This window comes from Grus americana, chromosome Z (genome assembly GCF_028858705.1).
Source record: "Grus americana isolate bGruAme1 chromosome Z, bGruAme1.mat, whole genome shotgun sequence".
Classification (NCBI taxonomy): Eukaryota; Metazoa; Chordata; class Aves; order Gruiformes; family Gruidae; genus Grus; species Grus americana.
In genome coordinates, this window is record NC_072891.1 from 31,855,599 (window position 1) to 31,872,298 (window position 16,700).

Below are 16,700 nucleotides of genomic sequence, written 5' to 3' on the forward strand. Positions count from 1 at the left end.
TCTGCATCTTTACTGTCTCTCTTCCTTCATGTAAGCAATTAATGAAAATGTCAAATAGTACTAGACCAAAGAGAGGATGCTCTGAACTCAGTTTGGTCTGTCTCTCCTCCTTGACAGCACACCTTTCATAAATGGCTTCAACACCATACTAAGAGGGGCTGGCAGTGCTCCTCTTACTATTAGTTTAGTTCAGCTTGAATTACCATGGATTATTTGCAAGGATTGTCAGTTTTGATGCAGAGATATATAATATCTTACCTAACCACAAGATGTGAGAATATTTTTTTTTTAAATCCATTATGGTTGTTGTTCATCATCTTCTAAGACCTCAATATTGTTTATTTGACTGTTTGCTACATTTCCTTTGCCCCCCTGAATTACAGTCAGACTGACTGATCTGTAATTCTCTGTCCAATTTTAAACAGAGTTTATGTATGTTTTTCCTACCACCTGAAAGCTCTGTTGTCCTCTTTGAATTCCCACAGATAGCTATCAGTGATTCTGCAGTCTCAGCCTGGGGGATGCAAGCACCCAGCTTAACAAGCCCGTGCTGAATCAGTTTTTCCTTAGCTGTGATGGATACCCTTGACCCCCCCCCCACCAGCTGGACTTTGGTTCAGGCTGACTAAGGAGCAACAAGCATCACGCCCTGTGGTGAACTGGTGAGCCGGAAAGCTCCTGGGTCACCTACAAAGGAGTGAAGGTGTCTTGAAAAAATATTTTGAAAGGTGGTTTTGAAACCCAGAAAATGCAAAATAACCAATGTACAGCACAAGATACCAGAATTAAAACAAAGATATCTGTCTCGTCTATACTATTGATAGCAGCCAACTACTTCACACTATAAATATTACCATCAGGATGGGCCCGGTTGGAGCTCTCCCTGAGTTGCAGCTGGGCTGCAAACTGGGCAGCTCTCCCCTTGAGCAGAGCAGGGACACATCTCGTTATTTCAGATTCCTCACCCGAGACCAAGAGATCCTTCCTTAGGCAGGTAAGTCCCTTACTCATGACAGATCCTTGGTAAATAACTGATAGCATGCTGAATTAATACTGATGAAACATTACTAATCCATGTAGCTACTCAATATTATTATAAACATTATATAGATAATTCCATTAGGCATAAACTCTTGTCCAAGTCCGAGACTAAGATTGGACCTTGCCACACCTAGGGTCCATAAGGAGTTTAGAAACCAAAGGGGTCCTCTCTGAACCTTCTGACACAACAGGAGGGTCTTCCCTACTCTTTGTGTCTCCAGTCTCTGTGTGAATCATTCTAACTCTAGTCTAACTCAATGTTCCTTTGTATATTTCCTCCATGAAATAATTAATAAGGTGAACTTTGCCATAAAACTTGTCAAACCTTGTCAAACCACTATTACACTTTGTTAAAGTCCATCAAATCTGTTGAACTATGTCAAATTATTATTTTACCTCAATAAAAACCTATTGCTGTTTCTCTCTTTTGAGTGAGGTGCATTCCACTCAACCGTGACATTAGCCTAGTCTCAATTCTCAGCCCAAGATCACTGGTGCCATTGTGTTAGTCAATTGCACTTGGTAATTTCAGTAAACACTGGAGTGTGGGGGGAGGTATTAGATACTTTTTTCTTTTCCCTCCTATGTCATGATGTGTTTAAATGCTCCTTTCTTTCCTAAAAAGGATGACTATATCGTGGTCATTCTTTCTTATGATGCGCACTGTGTCCACATTCTCAGCTAGAGCTTTTGTAGTGGTTGTAATTAAATAGCACGTTGCCTTCCAGTTGCTTTATCCATCTTCTGCAGAGTGTTTCACCACCTTTCCAGAATTTTCTGGGTAGTTTGTGCCCTTCTGCATTGCCCTCTCATCAAAATGATAATTGAAATTTCCCATTAGTATGAAGTTTTTATGCTTTTATAAGTCCTTTGGTCACCCAGCAAAAGACTCATCTTGTTTATTTACAGCCTACTGTAGTCCAATACATGACAGCAATATTACTTTTACTCAGAAATGTTTAGTCACTCTAACCTCAGACAGCCCTTCTGGACTAAACAATAAACATACCTATCCTTGAAATAGCCTTTTAATCTTAGCTGTCTTTCCTGAACAGGCCATACTTGTCTGTATGAACTACCCAACTAAATCTCTATCATGCCAATTAAGACATGAGTTTGAATGTAATTTAAGACATCTAGCCATTCCTGTTTCCTATCCTCTTGCATTACTATGTAATAAACTAATTATAGTGTGTGTATATGCTAATTATCTGTTAGTATATAATGAACAATAGCATATAATGAATATATATTTGTATATGATGAACTAAGATGTTTCTGCTTACCTGCCTCAGTACCACATCAGGAAAATACTTCTTTCCACATTAAGTCTTTACACCAATTGCTGGTTTGTATGTGACTCCTTGGTTTTTATCCTTTCTGCAACCAGTCCCAGCTGCACTCCTGCAGGGGAAATCCCGGGGCGGGGGGCGGGGGGGGGGGTGGTGGTGGTGTGCAGAGCTGTTGCCTGAGTAAAGTTTTGGACAAGCTTGGAACCATAGTGAGAGAAAAAAGCTTGCTTGTGCTTGAAGGTGGATTGACAAAGCTGTAATTACTGAGGGTCTGCCAAAAGGAGAGTCTGAGGGGGACAGCAAAAAAAACCTGGAAGGTGTGCTTCCTCACATAAATTTTGGAAAGATTCCCAGGAATTGCAGGGTAGTCTAAAAATCCTTGAAAAGAGGACAGGTGAACCTTAAAGGATGAGGTTCCATTTAACAAAAAGTCCTCTCCAAGACGAGTGGATCTCTTTGAAGACATCTGCACTCCACATTTCTAAGAGGCAACGCAGACGAACAGCTGAGGGGGTAGACAGGAAAGTGTATCAGCACACTGCAGTGCTCAGCTGGAAGTCATGTAAGTTCCCAAAAGCAAAGCTGAGAATGCTTCTCTTATACCAAGTGGATGAGCCTGCAGAAGTTAAACAAAATTGGATGGGCAAAGATGATTATTTGCTGAACAACTGGAACAATACAGACGACTATGCCCTCTTCCAGAAAAGGAGCCAACAGGTCAGGTGTTAGTTCCCCAGATACAAAAAAGCTGTGCGATGAACAAAAATTCATTCCATACATGATAAGGTAAAAAAAAAAAAAAGGCAATACACATCTACTCCAATAATTCAGAAATCTACAGTGGATTTTCCCCCGTATGGTTTAAACAACTGGCAAAGTAAGCAACTGACCTACTACGCCTAGACATAGCAGGGACCCGTATCCTCTAGGACTTTGGGATCTGTTAGATAGCTCTCCATAGCACATTTAGCATTCTATTGTATGGTCAAACTTGCGTCTTATCATCATTTGAGGTAGTTGGCTCTAGCTATATCACAATCTTCACATTGCTTAGTGCTTTACATGAAGAGTTCTGTCAGGTTTTAAAGAAGGCAATAGCAGGGAGTAGAGTTGGAAAACCTGTTGTATATACAGCTGTGGATTATTCCCATATCTCTGGGCATTGTTCAAGGAGTTTATAGCCAGACCTGAATCAGACCACACCCACAGTGAAAAAAAAAAATCCCCAAACCATCCAGAATAATAAACTGCTACCGACACAAATAGCAGTGCCACATGTGAATGTGCTGATGTATCATTTTCTACTCACAAACTCAAAAGTAACTGTTCAGAAGATGGCTCACACCTCTTAAAATATCACCCAGAAACTGGACACTTTATCTGGGTTAAGCGTACATCAGTGGGACTGCAACTTCTGTAAGCAGCAAGTTGCTAAAACATTGCTTTTCGCAATAACTAATTGCTCTGTGAATTAAATGGCGGGGGTGGGTGGGTGGAAATCTTGCAAAAAAGTGTGTGTTTCCGAACAGTTGTGATGGTAAGCATGGTGTGTCACTTTGAACTGCTGCTTTCATGTTTATGCTGCTATACGCATACGGCCATACTCCCAGAGGGGCTTTCAGCACAGGCAACATCCTTTTGGTCTGCTGTTTGGATCAATGTGCCAATTCAGTAATTATTTTACATTTTGAGCTGTCTACTCCAAAACATGTTTGCTTCCCCCATGTGACTAGGCAGACTTGTCATTTTATGTAAAAGGTTTGCTTCTGGCCTCAAAAAAAGTATGTTTGGACACTGAGTCATGTGAGCAGAAGTAGATTGCATCCCCTAGACCTGTTGCAATCGAGTGACACATAATTGTCATCTTTGGCTACCTTGCAAAGAAACAGTTATAAAATATGACCTACCCACACAGAAAACCCGAGAGGGCTTTAAAAACCCCTTTTGTTTTAAAACAAAAAATCTTTGCACACTTTGATGTACACTCAGACGCAAATCCTTACTCTAAAATACAGACTGAATTTCAGTCTGCGCCATGTATTTGTGTCATGGCTGACCTGCTAAAGCTGTTACAGACTATGACAAGGCTTATTAAGAAACCAGCTGAAAATACAGATTTCACCATTTCTTTGGGTTATGCATACTGATGTATCTTGACTCATACCTCTGAAAAATGCCCATGTCAGATAAAGACTGATACTCCTGTATATAATTCTGTCTCAGCATGAAATATCTTGAACACTAATGTCCACTTAAACTATTTATAGTTTTACCAACAGATTATGTCTAACCTGGCAAGTTACAACTCCAGATTGTTCTGTTCAAGGCTTAAGCTCACAAATGTAAGGTTTTAACTACATCTTTTTTTCACTCAGGATATAAGAAAGCCTGGTCACTATATATGCAAGCTGTGTGCCTGGAGAGACCAGTGCTACTGGAGCCGGGAAGCAGAATAAACACCATATTTCTTCTTAAAAGCTCGGCAGAAACTTTTCTAGCAAAATGAACAACGCATACAGGCTAATTTTCAGTTTCATCAAGCATGGTATTTTCACATTTTTTTCTTTTTCTTAGGGATTCCGTGTACCATCTAGCCTTTGCCTGACTAACTCCAAAAGCCCTGGATGTTACTCAAAAATAAGGAATACTTCCCCTCAAACTCCTCCTGTATCTTCTAGGAAATCCTGATCTGGACAAGGAGTTGCCATACCCGTAACTGTATGTGAGGTGAAGCCGCTGGAAGCTGAGCTACAGAAGTTTAGCTAGACTGTTGCAAAGAAAACTGTAGCAGAACTTTACAGAGTTACCTTCTCCACTCCAGAGTAACAAAAAGCTCCTTACAGTCGCTAAAACAATGGCGTAGGAAATAACTCTTTCTTGCTAAATGTTATTGTTACAATGACGGAAGAGATGGTGCTTTTCAGGTGGAAGATGACAGCATTCATAGCAAATGCCTATTCTGCCCAATCTCTACTGAATAAAATTGATGTTTTAAAAAATAAAAAGGATTAATAAATGCCTAATTGCTGGAATAACAATAATATCTTAGGAAAAGGGATTAGGAAGTGATGCAATAATTTCACTAAGCAATAGTTCAATCAAAGAACACTTTTCAAAAAACAATTTGAAGAATGAAGCACCATCAGCTAACGGCAACAACTATGAATCTAAGCAATGATATACACTCTGAGCCAGCTACTGCTGCAAAGCTAAGTTATCACGAGCATCATAAATGCCAGAAAAAAAACCTCCAAAACCCCCAAGCCATCAAAAACATAGCTAGAAATACAACTTGTTATAGCTGAGAAAAACAGCCAGGAAGGCAAAAATCTGTAGTTACTACAAAGATTAAATTATCCGTTTATAAATACAGTAGCAATTAGCAACTCAGAAATACATCTGAAGTAGTGTAGACCAGCATGTGGTAAGAACACACAGGAAGGTCCCTGAGTGTCTGTAGAGTAAGTTACTTGAAGCACATCCAACACTCTCCATTTACCAGTAGTAGGAAAAAAATGGGGAAGGTAAACAAGGAATAATTAAAATGTAAATACTTTGCCCACTAACTATTTAAGCCTACCCGTGGATGTGAAGAAATATTTAGGCTGCAAATGTTGTATTGTGGTAAAGTCTCTAGAAGGACAATATTGCATAAAACAATTCTGCAATTACAAGGAAATGGAAAAAGTGTGTTCAAAATAATCAGCAAGCTTGAGTCAGTGTTGAGTGGAGTTTCAGCTGGCAAAATATCCTTTCTATACAGCTTTGTACCACGAATCTCATTATAAGAACATTGTTGGATGTTCTTTCTGTCAACAGAGAAAGAACAATTCAGTAACACTTAATGTAATTACATTTTAATGAAACATTGAAGTTCTTTCTAAAGTGTTATGAAGATACAATACATTTGTAATGTGTAAAAGTGTAAAGGCTCGACATTAAAATGAAAAGACTTGGTAAAAATACAGATTAAAAGTTACTGCAGCAAAACAAAGTCATTACAAGTACACTTGTGGATTTTTTTTTTTTTTAAGAAAACCAGCAGTATTGACTGGAACATACAGACAAAATAAAATACAGTGAGAGTTTTCTTCCTCCGTACAGTATTCAATCAAGTAGCACTGCAACAAACATTGATTTCATGCATAAGTGCGGAGAGGATTTTAAACTCTGCATATAGTACTAATTTCAGCTTTTGTACAGCCCCATTTGCAACACATTCCTGCCAAACCCAGAGATTCCCGTTTTCTTCTGGGATACCTGGCCCAAAGATAACTGTTTGATCCCATGGGGTTTGCAATTCCTGTTCCTCCCCTGTCCTTCTGAACAGCTTCATCTATCTGGCGAACAAGTTCTTTGAAGTCATCTGCCACAGGCACATAATCATTATAGTCATTTAAACTATTCAAGTCCTTAAATGTCTCCCATCCAAGAAACGGGCTGCTTCTCTGCAGCTGCTCCACTTCAGGACCCAAAATTGATTGCAGCTTGAGGTTTCCCAGTAGTTTGATACTTGCTGTTCGTGCAGGATCTGTTTAAAGACAAGACTTTTTTTAAGTTCAGTCTATAGTAGTGTCAAAAGGAGCATGTGGCTCTAAGAAATAGCAATAAGAAAACATTCAGTTAGAAATAAGCAAAGCACTGTTATCTAGAACTGTCAGTACTGCAGTCTCTGCTGCATGATTTACTTATAGCTTACTTTCAGGGGAACCTTTATTTTTTAAAGGCTATACAGCCTGTTAGACATGGAGAGTACATGGCTACAATCATGACTGAGGTATAGACATCCTATCATAACTGCAGTACTACCGATATAGAAGTCTCAATATTTCTCTTAAATCAAACTTTTGTTATAAAGACATATATCCAGAAACCACACAGAGCTATGTCATGTGGCTCATGAATTAGATTAGACCACTCCTCTCCCATGCACAATCACACAAACTAGCATCATATGAAGAACAAATATAGGGAAGACTAAATAAACAAATATTGTATGTAAACTGCTTCTTAGAGACTGCATTTTTCTATAGCTGTTTTCAGCCAATGCTTTCCACTAATTTCTTCCTGCAAGCCTCTGCTAGGCCTTGAGAAAAGAATTTACTCATAAACACACTTTGTCTCACTGACTGAGGTGTTCTCAAAAATCTAGCTCTACTTCTTTTCACCTCACACCGTTTCTCTTGGTTTTACTTCCGCAAGGCAAGTGGCATTGCTTACTTCAGCTAATGTGAAGAAAAACAGCTCCTTCAATTCTTAAGTTTAAAAAAAATCCCAAATAAGTGCTTGTCTTGTGGTCTTGATGCTGTTAATACGTTTTTTGTTTCAGAAAGCTGAAAGATCACAAGAACATCCAGTGAATGTTATACTTACTTTAGTATGGTTAATATATAAAAGCTAACTTTCAGATAGAACAGTTGCCTGAATATGTACAAAAATAAAAGTGATTGTAACTACTAATTAGACAGTATCTGCTATTTAGTAGTCTTTTGGGGCAGGGAAGACTTTTGGTTAGATGGCATGCAGCACAGTGGTGGCTCCTTAGTGACTGATGCTCTCAAAAGATATTTACTGTTAATAAAAAGGAAAACAAAGTTTGCAGGGAAAGAACACAATCGCAGCAGAGGCTGTACGTATGTAATTTGTTATAATTACAAAGGTAACTTTTATCTACTATTCAACCTGTTGGGGGAAAAAAAAAAACCAACAAAAAAGCCAACAACAAGCAAAAAACACCCAAGAAACCTAAACTACTGGCTTCATTAACCACCTGAGGTCTAATGTTATTTCATTAACAGCATGTTTAAGCAAGAAAAAGAAAAGGTCTTCCACTGCACATTTTAGCCTTAATTCCAACTTTTATCCTTGTTAAAAAAGTTGTTTTCACTATTAAAAGTAACAACATAAATGAGAGTCATCACTTAAAATTACTATGTAGTTTGCGAACACAGCCCCAAACCCATCTGCTTATAATTTCTTAATATATTGGACTTGGAACACATGACAGTAAAATTATCTGAGAAATATTTTACCCATTAACTGTTTCACCAAAGATCCCTAAAGCAGTTCTTGCTGTTTAAATTGTAACCTGACGCACCAGAGTCCCATCCATCCTCCATCGTGCCAACTCTTTTGTACAGAGCAGCGTAAGGGAGTGAGAAAATCCCCAAACGATTCCACATCCAATAATGCCCCTAGGACAGCCCAGAAAGACAAGGAACACAGCTTTAAAGCTCCTGGCGGAAAGGGAAAATTGAGCCAGGTCTCCCCAGCCCGAAGAGTTACCGAGCTTTGGGAAGGGAGCTAAGCGAGAGGCAGTCCCTAACACTTCCAAGGCTGCATCACATCTCCCTGCATGGCCGAGAAGAAAAAAAGTGTGATTTATTGTTTGTGGTTTTTTTTTTTTTTAAATAAAAAGAGTTCAGTGAGCCTCGGCCGCCGTCAGAGCTGCTCAGCCTTGCACAGAGCAATATCTCTGAACAGACCAAAAACTTCACAGGTTAATAACGCCCCAGCGACTGCCGCGTCTTTTCCTCTAAATTTGCGGCTTTCCTTTCAGAAGTCACGGGAAATGCCGAGCAGCATGGGGAACGAGAGGGAAAGGGAGGGACGGGGACGCTCCCACTGCGGCTCAGGGCGGGAGGAGCGAGAAGCGCGGCGGGGTGCTCGCCGTTCCCTGCTGCCTCCCATTTTGCCCCCATTTGTCCTCGCAGGACTTCTCCCGAGCGAAGTGAGGCGTCCTCAGAGCCCTCTCTGCCCGCAGGGCTGGATAGGCACCAGCGCCGCCGCCCCGGGCCGCCCCGTCCAACCCAGGCCCGCTCCTCGGACACTCACCGGCCACGGGCGCCGGCTCCATCGCCAGCAGGGAGAGCCGCTTCCAGCGGGACCCGCCGCAGGTGAAGATGACGGCGCGGATGAACTCCCGGCCGCACAGCTTCACCCCGTACCCGTCCCCCTCGCCCGCGGGGAGCACGGCGGCCGCCGCGTCCCGGGCGCTAGGCTGTCCCGGCGGCACCGCGCAGAGCAGCGCCGCCGCGGCGCAGAGAAGTCGCAGCTTGGCCCCCATGGCGCCGACCGGCCGCCCTCCCTGTCCCCGTCCCCCTCTGTCAAGCGGTCGTCCAACCGCCCGCGCTCGCGGCTTCGAGCCCAACCTCTGCTGCTCCGCGTGCCGCGCGCGCTGCCGCCTCCCGCTCGCCTCCCGCCTTTTATGAGCTGAGGGCGCTGCTGAGGCACCGCCCCGGACCCCGCCCCGCCCCTGCCGCCGGCAGCTCCTTCGCCGGGCGGTCCCTACGCCTGAAACCGGCGTCAAGGTGCCCTCAGACATGACTCCCTCCTCCTTCTGCCCCTTCCTTGCTGTCGCGGCTCCTCATGTCTCGGGGAAGAGGCATCCCACCTTCGGCATCCCTCCTCAGGCTCCAGGCTCCCCACTGACCCAGAGACGTGCTCCATCCCATCTGCCGGGCACTCCGTCTCCTTCTCAGCTTTTCCTTTTTGCGGTCAAGTACCAGTTGCCGACGCCCTCTCAAATGACTCTTAAATAAATGTGAAAAACTTCTGCTTGACTGTTTTTTCCCTTGCAGGTCTAGAATCCATGTAACTACTCTTACATTCTAAAAAAGTTGGCTGAAGAGAAAGACAGAAGCAAGTAAAGTAAAATTAACATGCCTCTGCAGAACTACTTAAGCCATGGACACTTGAGGTGGGATTTAAAAGCCTGAATTCCTCTGCAGTCACGTTTGTCATTCTGGGACACCTACAGCCAGTGTCAGCCATAGGCACCCAAGGGTTGGAGACGCCTCGGCCCTGACATGCACATCCTGGGGATGTGGAGCTCCACAGCTGTGTGTTTCACCAGCAGCATCCAGCAGGCTCTGGCTGACAAGGGTGGCATTCTTTGGCATTACGAAGCAGAACTATGTGCCCTGTGAAAGTAAACTTTGTTTTTGTCTGGGTTTTTTGTTGTTGTTTGGGGTTTTTTATTGGGGGGGGATATGTTATTTGGTGGGGTTTTTTTCAGCACAATAGGACAAGAGGTGGCTGCTGTCCCCTTTCATAAACAGTCACACTCAGGAAAACAGAAAAGTTCATCTCTCTAAAAATACAATGAAGCTGTTGTCTGAAGATCCTTTTGCAATGAGGCTATGCTTTCTATCCCTTGAGTACTGATAGTCTATAAGAGAAAACCCCTCAAAACTCAATCTAGAAAGAGAGCACAAAGAAGACATATGGCCACAGCCTAGTGTACGAAGGTGAATGATTCACCTGTGCTGGCAGAGAAGATATAGACAACAATCGCCTTTTCAAGGAGAACTTGGGTGTTTTACATGGAGCTGGATGTGGAAAGAGGCTGTGAGGGCTAGAATAGTGAGCAACCTGCAAAGTTGTCTATACTTGGACTTTCTTTCTGGTCCCATCTTAAATGTTGTAGTACAGTAGTACCGCTTCAACAGTAGATGCTGTCATCCAGGCTGTTACTAGGATGCAATCTGCAGAAACAAAGGCTGCCAATCTGAAATTCCTGAAGAACAAAACAGTGATCTGTTTCTCCCTCAGTTAAAGTCTTAACTGTTACCGTGTTACAGACAAGTTGTGCAGGGGTAATCACAACTTGCACTTTTAAAGAGAGCAGCAGCTTGATCTTGTTGGTGTCACGGACTTTTTCTGAAAATATCGCATCAGCTGAACTTACTCGTGGACTGTAAGTAGTCTTCTAGCCACGGAAACTGTTTTCAGTGATGGGAGAGCTGTGGTCATGTGCAAGAGCATTACTAGGAGTTTCAGGGCAATAAGGAAGGTGCCTCCTGGGATGGGCCTGACCTGGTGACTTAGCTTGTAAACAAGCTTTAAAAGCAGCAAAATGTCAGCTACGTCTTTCTCAGAGGTTTTACCGGGCAATTTTGAGAGGTCCTTAAATAGCAGGCTGATTTGTCAATCTAGCTGGTAAACTACTGACTCTCCACATGCTTTAGTTTCAAATTTAACTGGAGCATGCATTACTGTGGCACTACATCTAACTGTCCCTAAGCAAAGGCAGGCATTATGATGGCCACCTTTAGGCTGGCTCACAAGCGGTGTCTGACTACAGCTGCTAAATGCAAGCACTCAAGAGACTGGAAAACAAATAGTTCAAAACAGTTTTTCTGACCTCACCCGCTTCTTCATCAGGACTACTCAATGTGAAAGAAAACACTGTCTGTGCTTTCCGTCGTGCTTGTTGGAATATGATAGAGCATGAGTTGTCAAAGAGGCCTTGGAAGGAATGTCCTTTCAAGACATTCATAATTCCTCAGGGGAGCCCACACTGCAGCACTCTTCATCACTCTTTGTGTTGAAAAGCACAGGCTACAAATGCTCTCCTGCTAGGATTAAAGACTGCAACAACAGGCAGTGAGTTAATGAGTTTTATTAAGGATCATATCTGAATGCTGGCAGTAGTCTGACATTGCCTAATGTTACTATGCTTAATGCTGTTTCACTAGTAGGACGCAGTGCTCAGTATTTTTCCTCCAGACATATTTTAGTAACGTTGCTTTTGCATCTAGGGCTTTCAACTGCATCTACTGTGATTTGAATAGTAGGTTATAAAGAAACTTACTATGTTAGTCATATAACTTTAAATCATACAGGACTTTATGCAGAAAAGCCTAACTGGCAATCTCTCAGTAATTTGCCATGAATTTAAATCAAGTCAGAGGCTAGGTTTGCTTATCTGTTCATCACAGCTAGAAAAACTACTTCTATTCAAAACAGTACACACAGAATGAAAATTTAAATACAACCAATCTGAACTAACTATCCATCTTCTTACTGTTTGTATTATAAAGAACAGACAACAGCAGAGCAAAGAATCATAGAATGATTTGAGTTGGAAGGGACCTCAAAGACCATCTAGTTCCAACCCCCCTGCCATGGGCAGGGACACCCTCCACTAGACCAGGTTGCCCAAAGCCCCATCCAACCTGGCCTTGAACACTTCCAGGGATGGGGGCATCCACAACCTCTCTGGGCAACCTGTTCTAGTGCCTCACCACCTTCACAGTAAAGAATTTCTTCCTAACGTTTAATCTAAATCTACCCTCTTTTAGTTTTTTTAAAGCCATTACCCTTTGTCCTATCACTGCACTCCCTGATACACAGTCCCTCCCCATCTTTCCTGTAGGCCCCTTTAGGTACTGGAAGGCCGCAATTAGGTCTCCCCAGAGCCTTCTCTTCTCCAGGTTGAACAATCCCAGCTCTCTCAGGCTGTCCTCATAGGAGAGGTGCTCCAGCCCTCTGATCAACTCATTTCAAAGCTCTTTGATCAACATCATTTCAAAGAAAGGAAACTCCATTCATGATCTGTAGGATCTTGCAAGATAGGTACATCCAGGGTACTGTCTCAGCGCAAGTATTTTGTATTTTTTAGTTTCCTAAAATAAGGTAAAGGTGACTGTACCATTTCTCTCCCTTGCACTAAATTTTGAATCTATTGGCCAATAGCAATCAAAGTGTATAGAGGGTAGAGGATGTTTCATGAAAACAGGAGGCTAAATAAAGAAGATATCTTTTAACAATACCTTGATAGCCTTGAATACCTTGAATGAAAGGCTTATTCACATATTAAACATCAGACAATCTACACAGATGACAAGACATAGCATAGAAATGCACAAACTTCATAAGTATTTTTTTCAGAGACTTCATTTCAAATTCATGCAATTCACTGCTGCAAGAATGACTTAGTCTTTGAAAGCTGCCCAAACATGAATTTTACATATTTCTTACCAGACAGGATTCTGCAACAAACATGAAACACCACTGCATGTATGTGATTGGTGTCTAAGTACTAGTGTTATCCAGCTAACTTCATCAGATGATCATGGGTTTTAGAAAGCAGTTCACCTTTAAGAAAACTAATAAAAAAAATTAAGAAATCCAACTATTTTTCTATAATGAATTCCAAGACTGATTAAGCAATTAAATAATTATGCAAACACTATCTCATTTGTGTATGTATATATAAGTGCTTTCCCCTTTGACATTTAAAAGCAGTGATATGCAGTCATAGTCATAAAATAACTTCAAAACATTTAGGAAGGGACTGTAAGAATCAACTTTCCCTATCATGAGGAAGGGTTCAGAAAAGTTAAATCATTCATCCAAGGAATGAAGGAAGGGGCTTAAACTGGACCCCCCAAAGTGACTTTGCTTGTTTCTCAACAATACTCATGTATTCTATCAAAACCACATTAACGATAAAAGTGTGGGGCTGGCAGTAATAGCTCACAAGTAGTGTGCACTTTCTTGGATTCTAAATGAGACATATCCATAAAGAGAACACAGAGTTTAATTTTGACATCCTAATCATGACTTACTTCTCACTTTCCTGGAAGAATCCTGCTCCGAGTGACACTGATTCAGGATACATGGCTATCAGACATTACGACCGGAAAAACCAACAGGATTAAGGTCATAAGAGTAGCGCCTTCAGGTTAGAACAAGCTCCCCCCACAGTTATTCTTCTCTTCCCCTGTGATTCATGAAAACAAAGACAGTTGCTGTGATATATTAAAGTCAGTCTTACAGCTGAAGCCAGTTGAGCACCAATGACTAAAGGGAGCAGGATGTTTTAGGTGTTTTATTTATTTCTACAAGTACAACTGGTATGATGATGATGGGCAACTTGTGCTGTAAACATCTATTTTCCTGAAGTAGACTCTGTCAGAGATGAGCTTTCCTGCTTTCTTTCATTGTTCTCCAAAGCAAATCATACAGTTCAACCACTCTGTAGCCAGATATCTATGTGACAGATATGACTGGGCTTGGCACATGCAACCATTTTGATTAATACACTGTAACAAAGAATGAGCATCTTCAAAACAAAGTATATATTTATCAAGAAAAAAAGCAAAGCTATCAGTAAAAAATAAAGGCAGTAAAGGTGACTAACCCTTAAATTCTATGATGATCTTTGGCACATTCCATGTAGCCCATTTAAATCCATTTCTGGGTTTGGCATTAGACTGTCCTGCTTAAAGCCTGTTGCTTTTCCCTTATAAATTTGGTAACTTTCACTGATACTGCCTGTGTAACACTGAATTAAACTCACCCCATTTCCATCACTTTTTAGTGTGGAGTCTTGCAATGAGTTAATGCTATTGATCTAATTTTAACCTCTGGGAGAAAAAAAAAATCAAATTTAGCTAGGATGGAGTAATAAATAGCTATCCTATCATCTCCTAAAACTGCTATCTGGGTCTGGAAGCCTGCTTGCTTCCTTTAACACTGCCTTTTGATCCACCACCATGGCCATCAATCCATCACACACACACAGATATTAATTCCTATTTCAGAGTGGACAGCATTAGGGCATTTCCTAATTTTGTAGGCTTTGTCAGTAAAACTGCTGTATTGACTATTAAAACTGCTCTCCTGTAAAAATGTCTTTCATAGGATTAAAAGATGGGTTAAAAGGCACAGGTGGAGATGCACAAATACCAAAACAAGCTGCTTTAACTGTTTTTCTTTCTTGGAAGAAAGAGTATCAATAGATGACAGAGATCAAAACATAAAAGGCTATTATAACTTCTTCAAAATTAAAGCAAGGTGGACTTCAGAAGTTGGAGGAAAGGTAGTAGATGATCTGTTATTCAAAGCAAAATAAGTAAGCAGTGATACATATGTCCTAAGAGTACTACATAATATAGCAGCAAATGGTAAGTGATTATGTTGTAGGACAGGTAGAAAACATGAGGTGGTCTTGGGCTGCATTTTGTGAGCTCACAGAACATGGGTAGCACCATAGGCTGAGTTGAGGCATGCCTTCTAAGACTGTTAAAATCATTGCCTTAGATCCTAAGCAGTCAAAGTGTAGACCAAGCTATTATAACCGAACAAGTTATTATAACCCATTTTATCACTCTGCATATTAAAAGGCATCACATTTGAAATATGTTACAAATTGTATGTATTGTTAACATGCAGATGATAGAACCAGTTATGGAAGTGACTGAATGCAGAAGTGAATGCACTTTCAGAAATCAATCTTACACAGCAATGCACACTGTGCTATTAACTTCTATGATGAAAAGCTTTTGTTTTATTATATATTCACCTGTCTTACTGTAATAATATTCTCATTTTAGTCAAGTAGTCTTCAAAAACAGATTTAGGGCATTATCTCCAGCTGGAACTTAATTTTTAACTCAACAAATTGGCAATACGGACTTAGGCTTAATTCATTATTGGATGCTTTTTGAGCATTTGTTTTTCATTCCAGAATTAGACTAATGCTAGAAGAGCTTCCCTCCAAAACACAAAATAATCTCATTTTAAACAAGATTTCCAATACAGAAAGATGCATTTTTTTTTCCAAGTGTAACATCAGAACACTAAAATATACTAAAATTATATTCTCAGTATGTACCATGCTAGAGTAAAGGCATGCAAAAAATCCCTCAGTTTTTCAGTACTTGTAAGGCCCCTTGGATCTACCCATTACAAAAACATACATTAATAATTTTGCTTGCTGTTAGCTCAAGTTAATATTCATCTTAGTAGTGAAACTCTGATTTTATGTAAACAAATTATCCTGAGTTTCAGAATGTCAAACAAGCATGAAAAAGATTCAGGAAATAGCTACATAATTTGTTTTCTCTTTTTGAGAAATTATCTCTGCTCATACTTTAATACAGTTTTTCCTAAGAGTAAAACACACAGTTAGCAAGTGACGTGTTTACTTCTGAACCTACTTCTGATAAAAGCTGTTTATTCCCGAATTTGAAGCAGAGATGGTGAGTTTACTGCCTAAAGAACAGCAAATAAAAAGTGTCTTATTTTTCAAAGAAGTTGACTGTCTATTCCTGACTTCAGATTGAGCTAGCGTGCTTAAATATATTTGAAAATTATGATGATATTTATACAAATTTGTTACTACCAATTAACTTTTTGTTGTTCTCGATTATAGTGAGTTTGGTCAGTACCAGACATTGTTACTACAGGTGAAAGTTATTTTTTAGACTTTAAATAGACAGTGGAAATCCAATATTTCACTCTAAACAATAAAAATATACTACATCAACAATGTATATGTTCAAGAGATACATACGAATGAAAATCATTGCTTTAGAAAGTACTGATTAAAAATGAATTATATTTTGGTTTTATAAAAGCTCATAATTTTCTCAAAATTTTAATGATTCATTTCTGCCCAACACCAGTATTATGATCACATTTCAGATATTTAGCTTTAATACCATCTTCCTATTTTTCTATGAAGAACTTGCTCTGAGATCTTCTGATTTTCTCCAGGTCTTCATAAGTGAGCTGTCCTTTTGGCAATTCTAGCAAAGTGCTCTGTGTGTCCATTATGTTCTCTGCTTCAACTTA

At 40.5% G+C, this 16,700-nt stretch overlaps 2 protein-coding genes across 4 annotated transcripts in view; both read right to left on the bottom strand.

Annotated features, from left to right (window-relative positions):
- Nucleotides 1–5,080: 5,080 nt before the first annotated feature.
- Nucleotides 5,081–9,789, bottom strand: LOC129199878 (uncharacterized). The gene is made up of 2 exons (XM_054810990.1): nucleotides 9,168–9,789; nucleotides 5,081–6,864 (listed from the first exon to the last, which is right to left on the bottom strand). The coding sequence occupies exons 1-2, from the start codon at nucleotides 9,655–9,657 to the stop codon at nucleotides 6,497–6,499; spliced, it is 858 nt and encodes a 285-aa protein (XP_054666965.1). The 5' UTR covers nucleotides 9,658–9,789; the 3' UTR covers nucleotides 5,081–6,496.
- A 4,146-nt stretch (nucleotides 9,790–13,935) lies between these two features.
- Nucleotides 13,936–16,700, bottom strand: part of PLGRKT (plasminogen receptor with a C-terminal lysine) — a 31,085-nt gene continuing 28,320 nt past the window's right edge. For all 3 annotated transcript variants that reach the window (XM_054810991.1, XM_054810992.1, XM_054810993.1), the window contains exon 5: nucleotides 13,936–16,696. In XM_054810991.1, coding sequence (XP_054666966.1) covers nucleotides 16,575–16,696 — 122 coding nt within the window. In that variant the 3' untranslated portion in view covers nucleotides 13,936–16,574. The remainder of the gene's footprint in view (nucleotides 16,697–16,700) is intronic.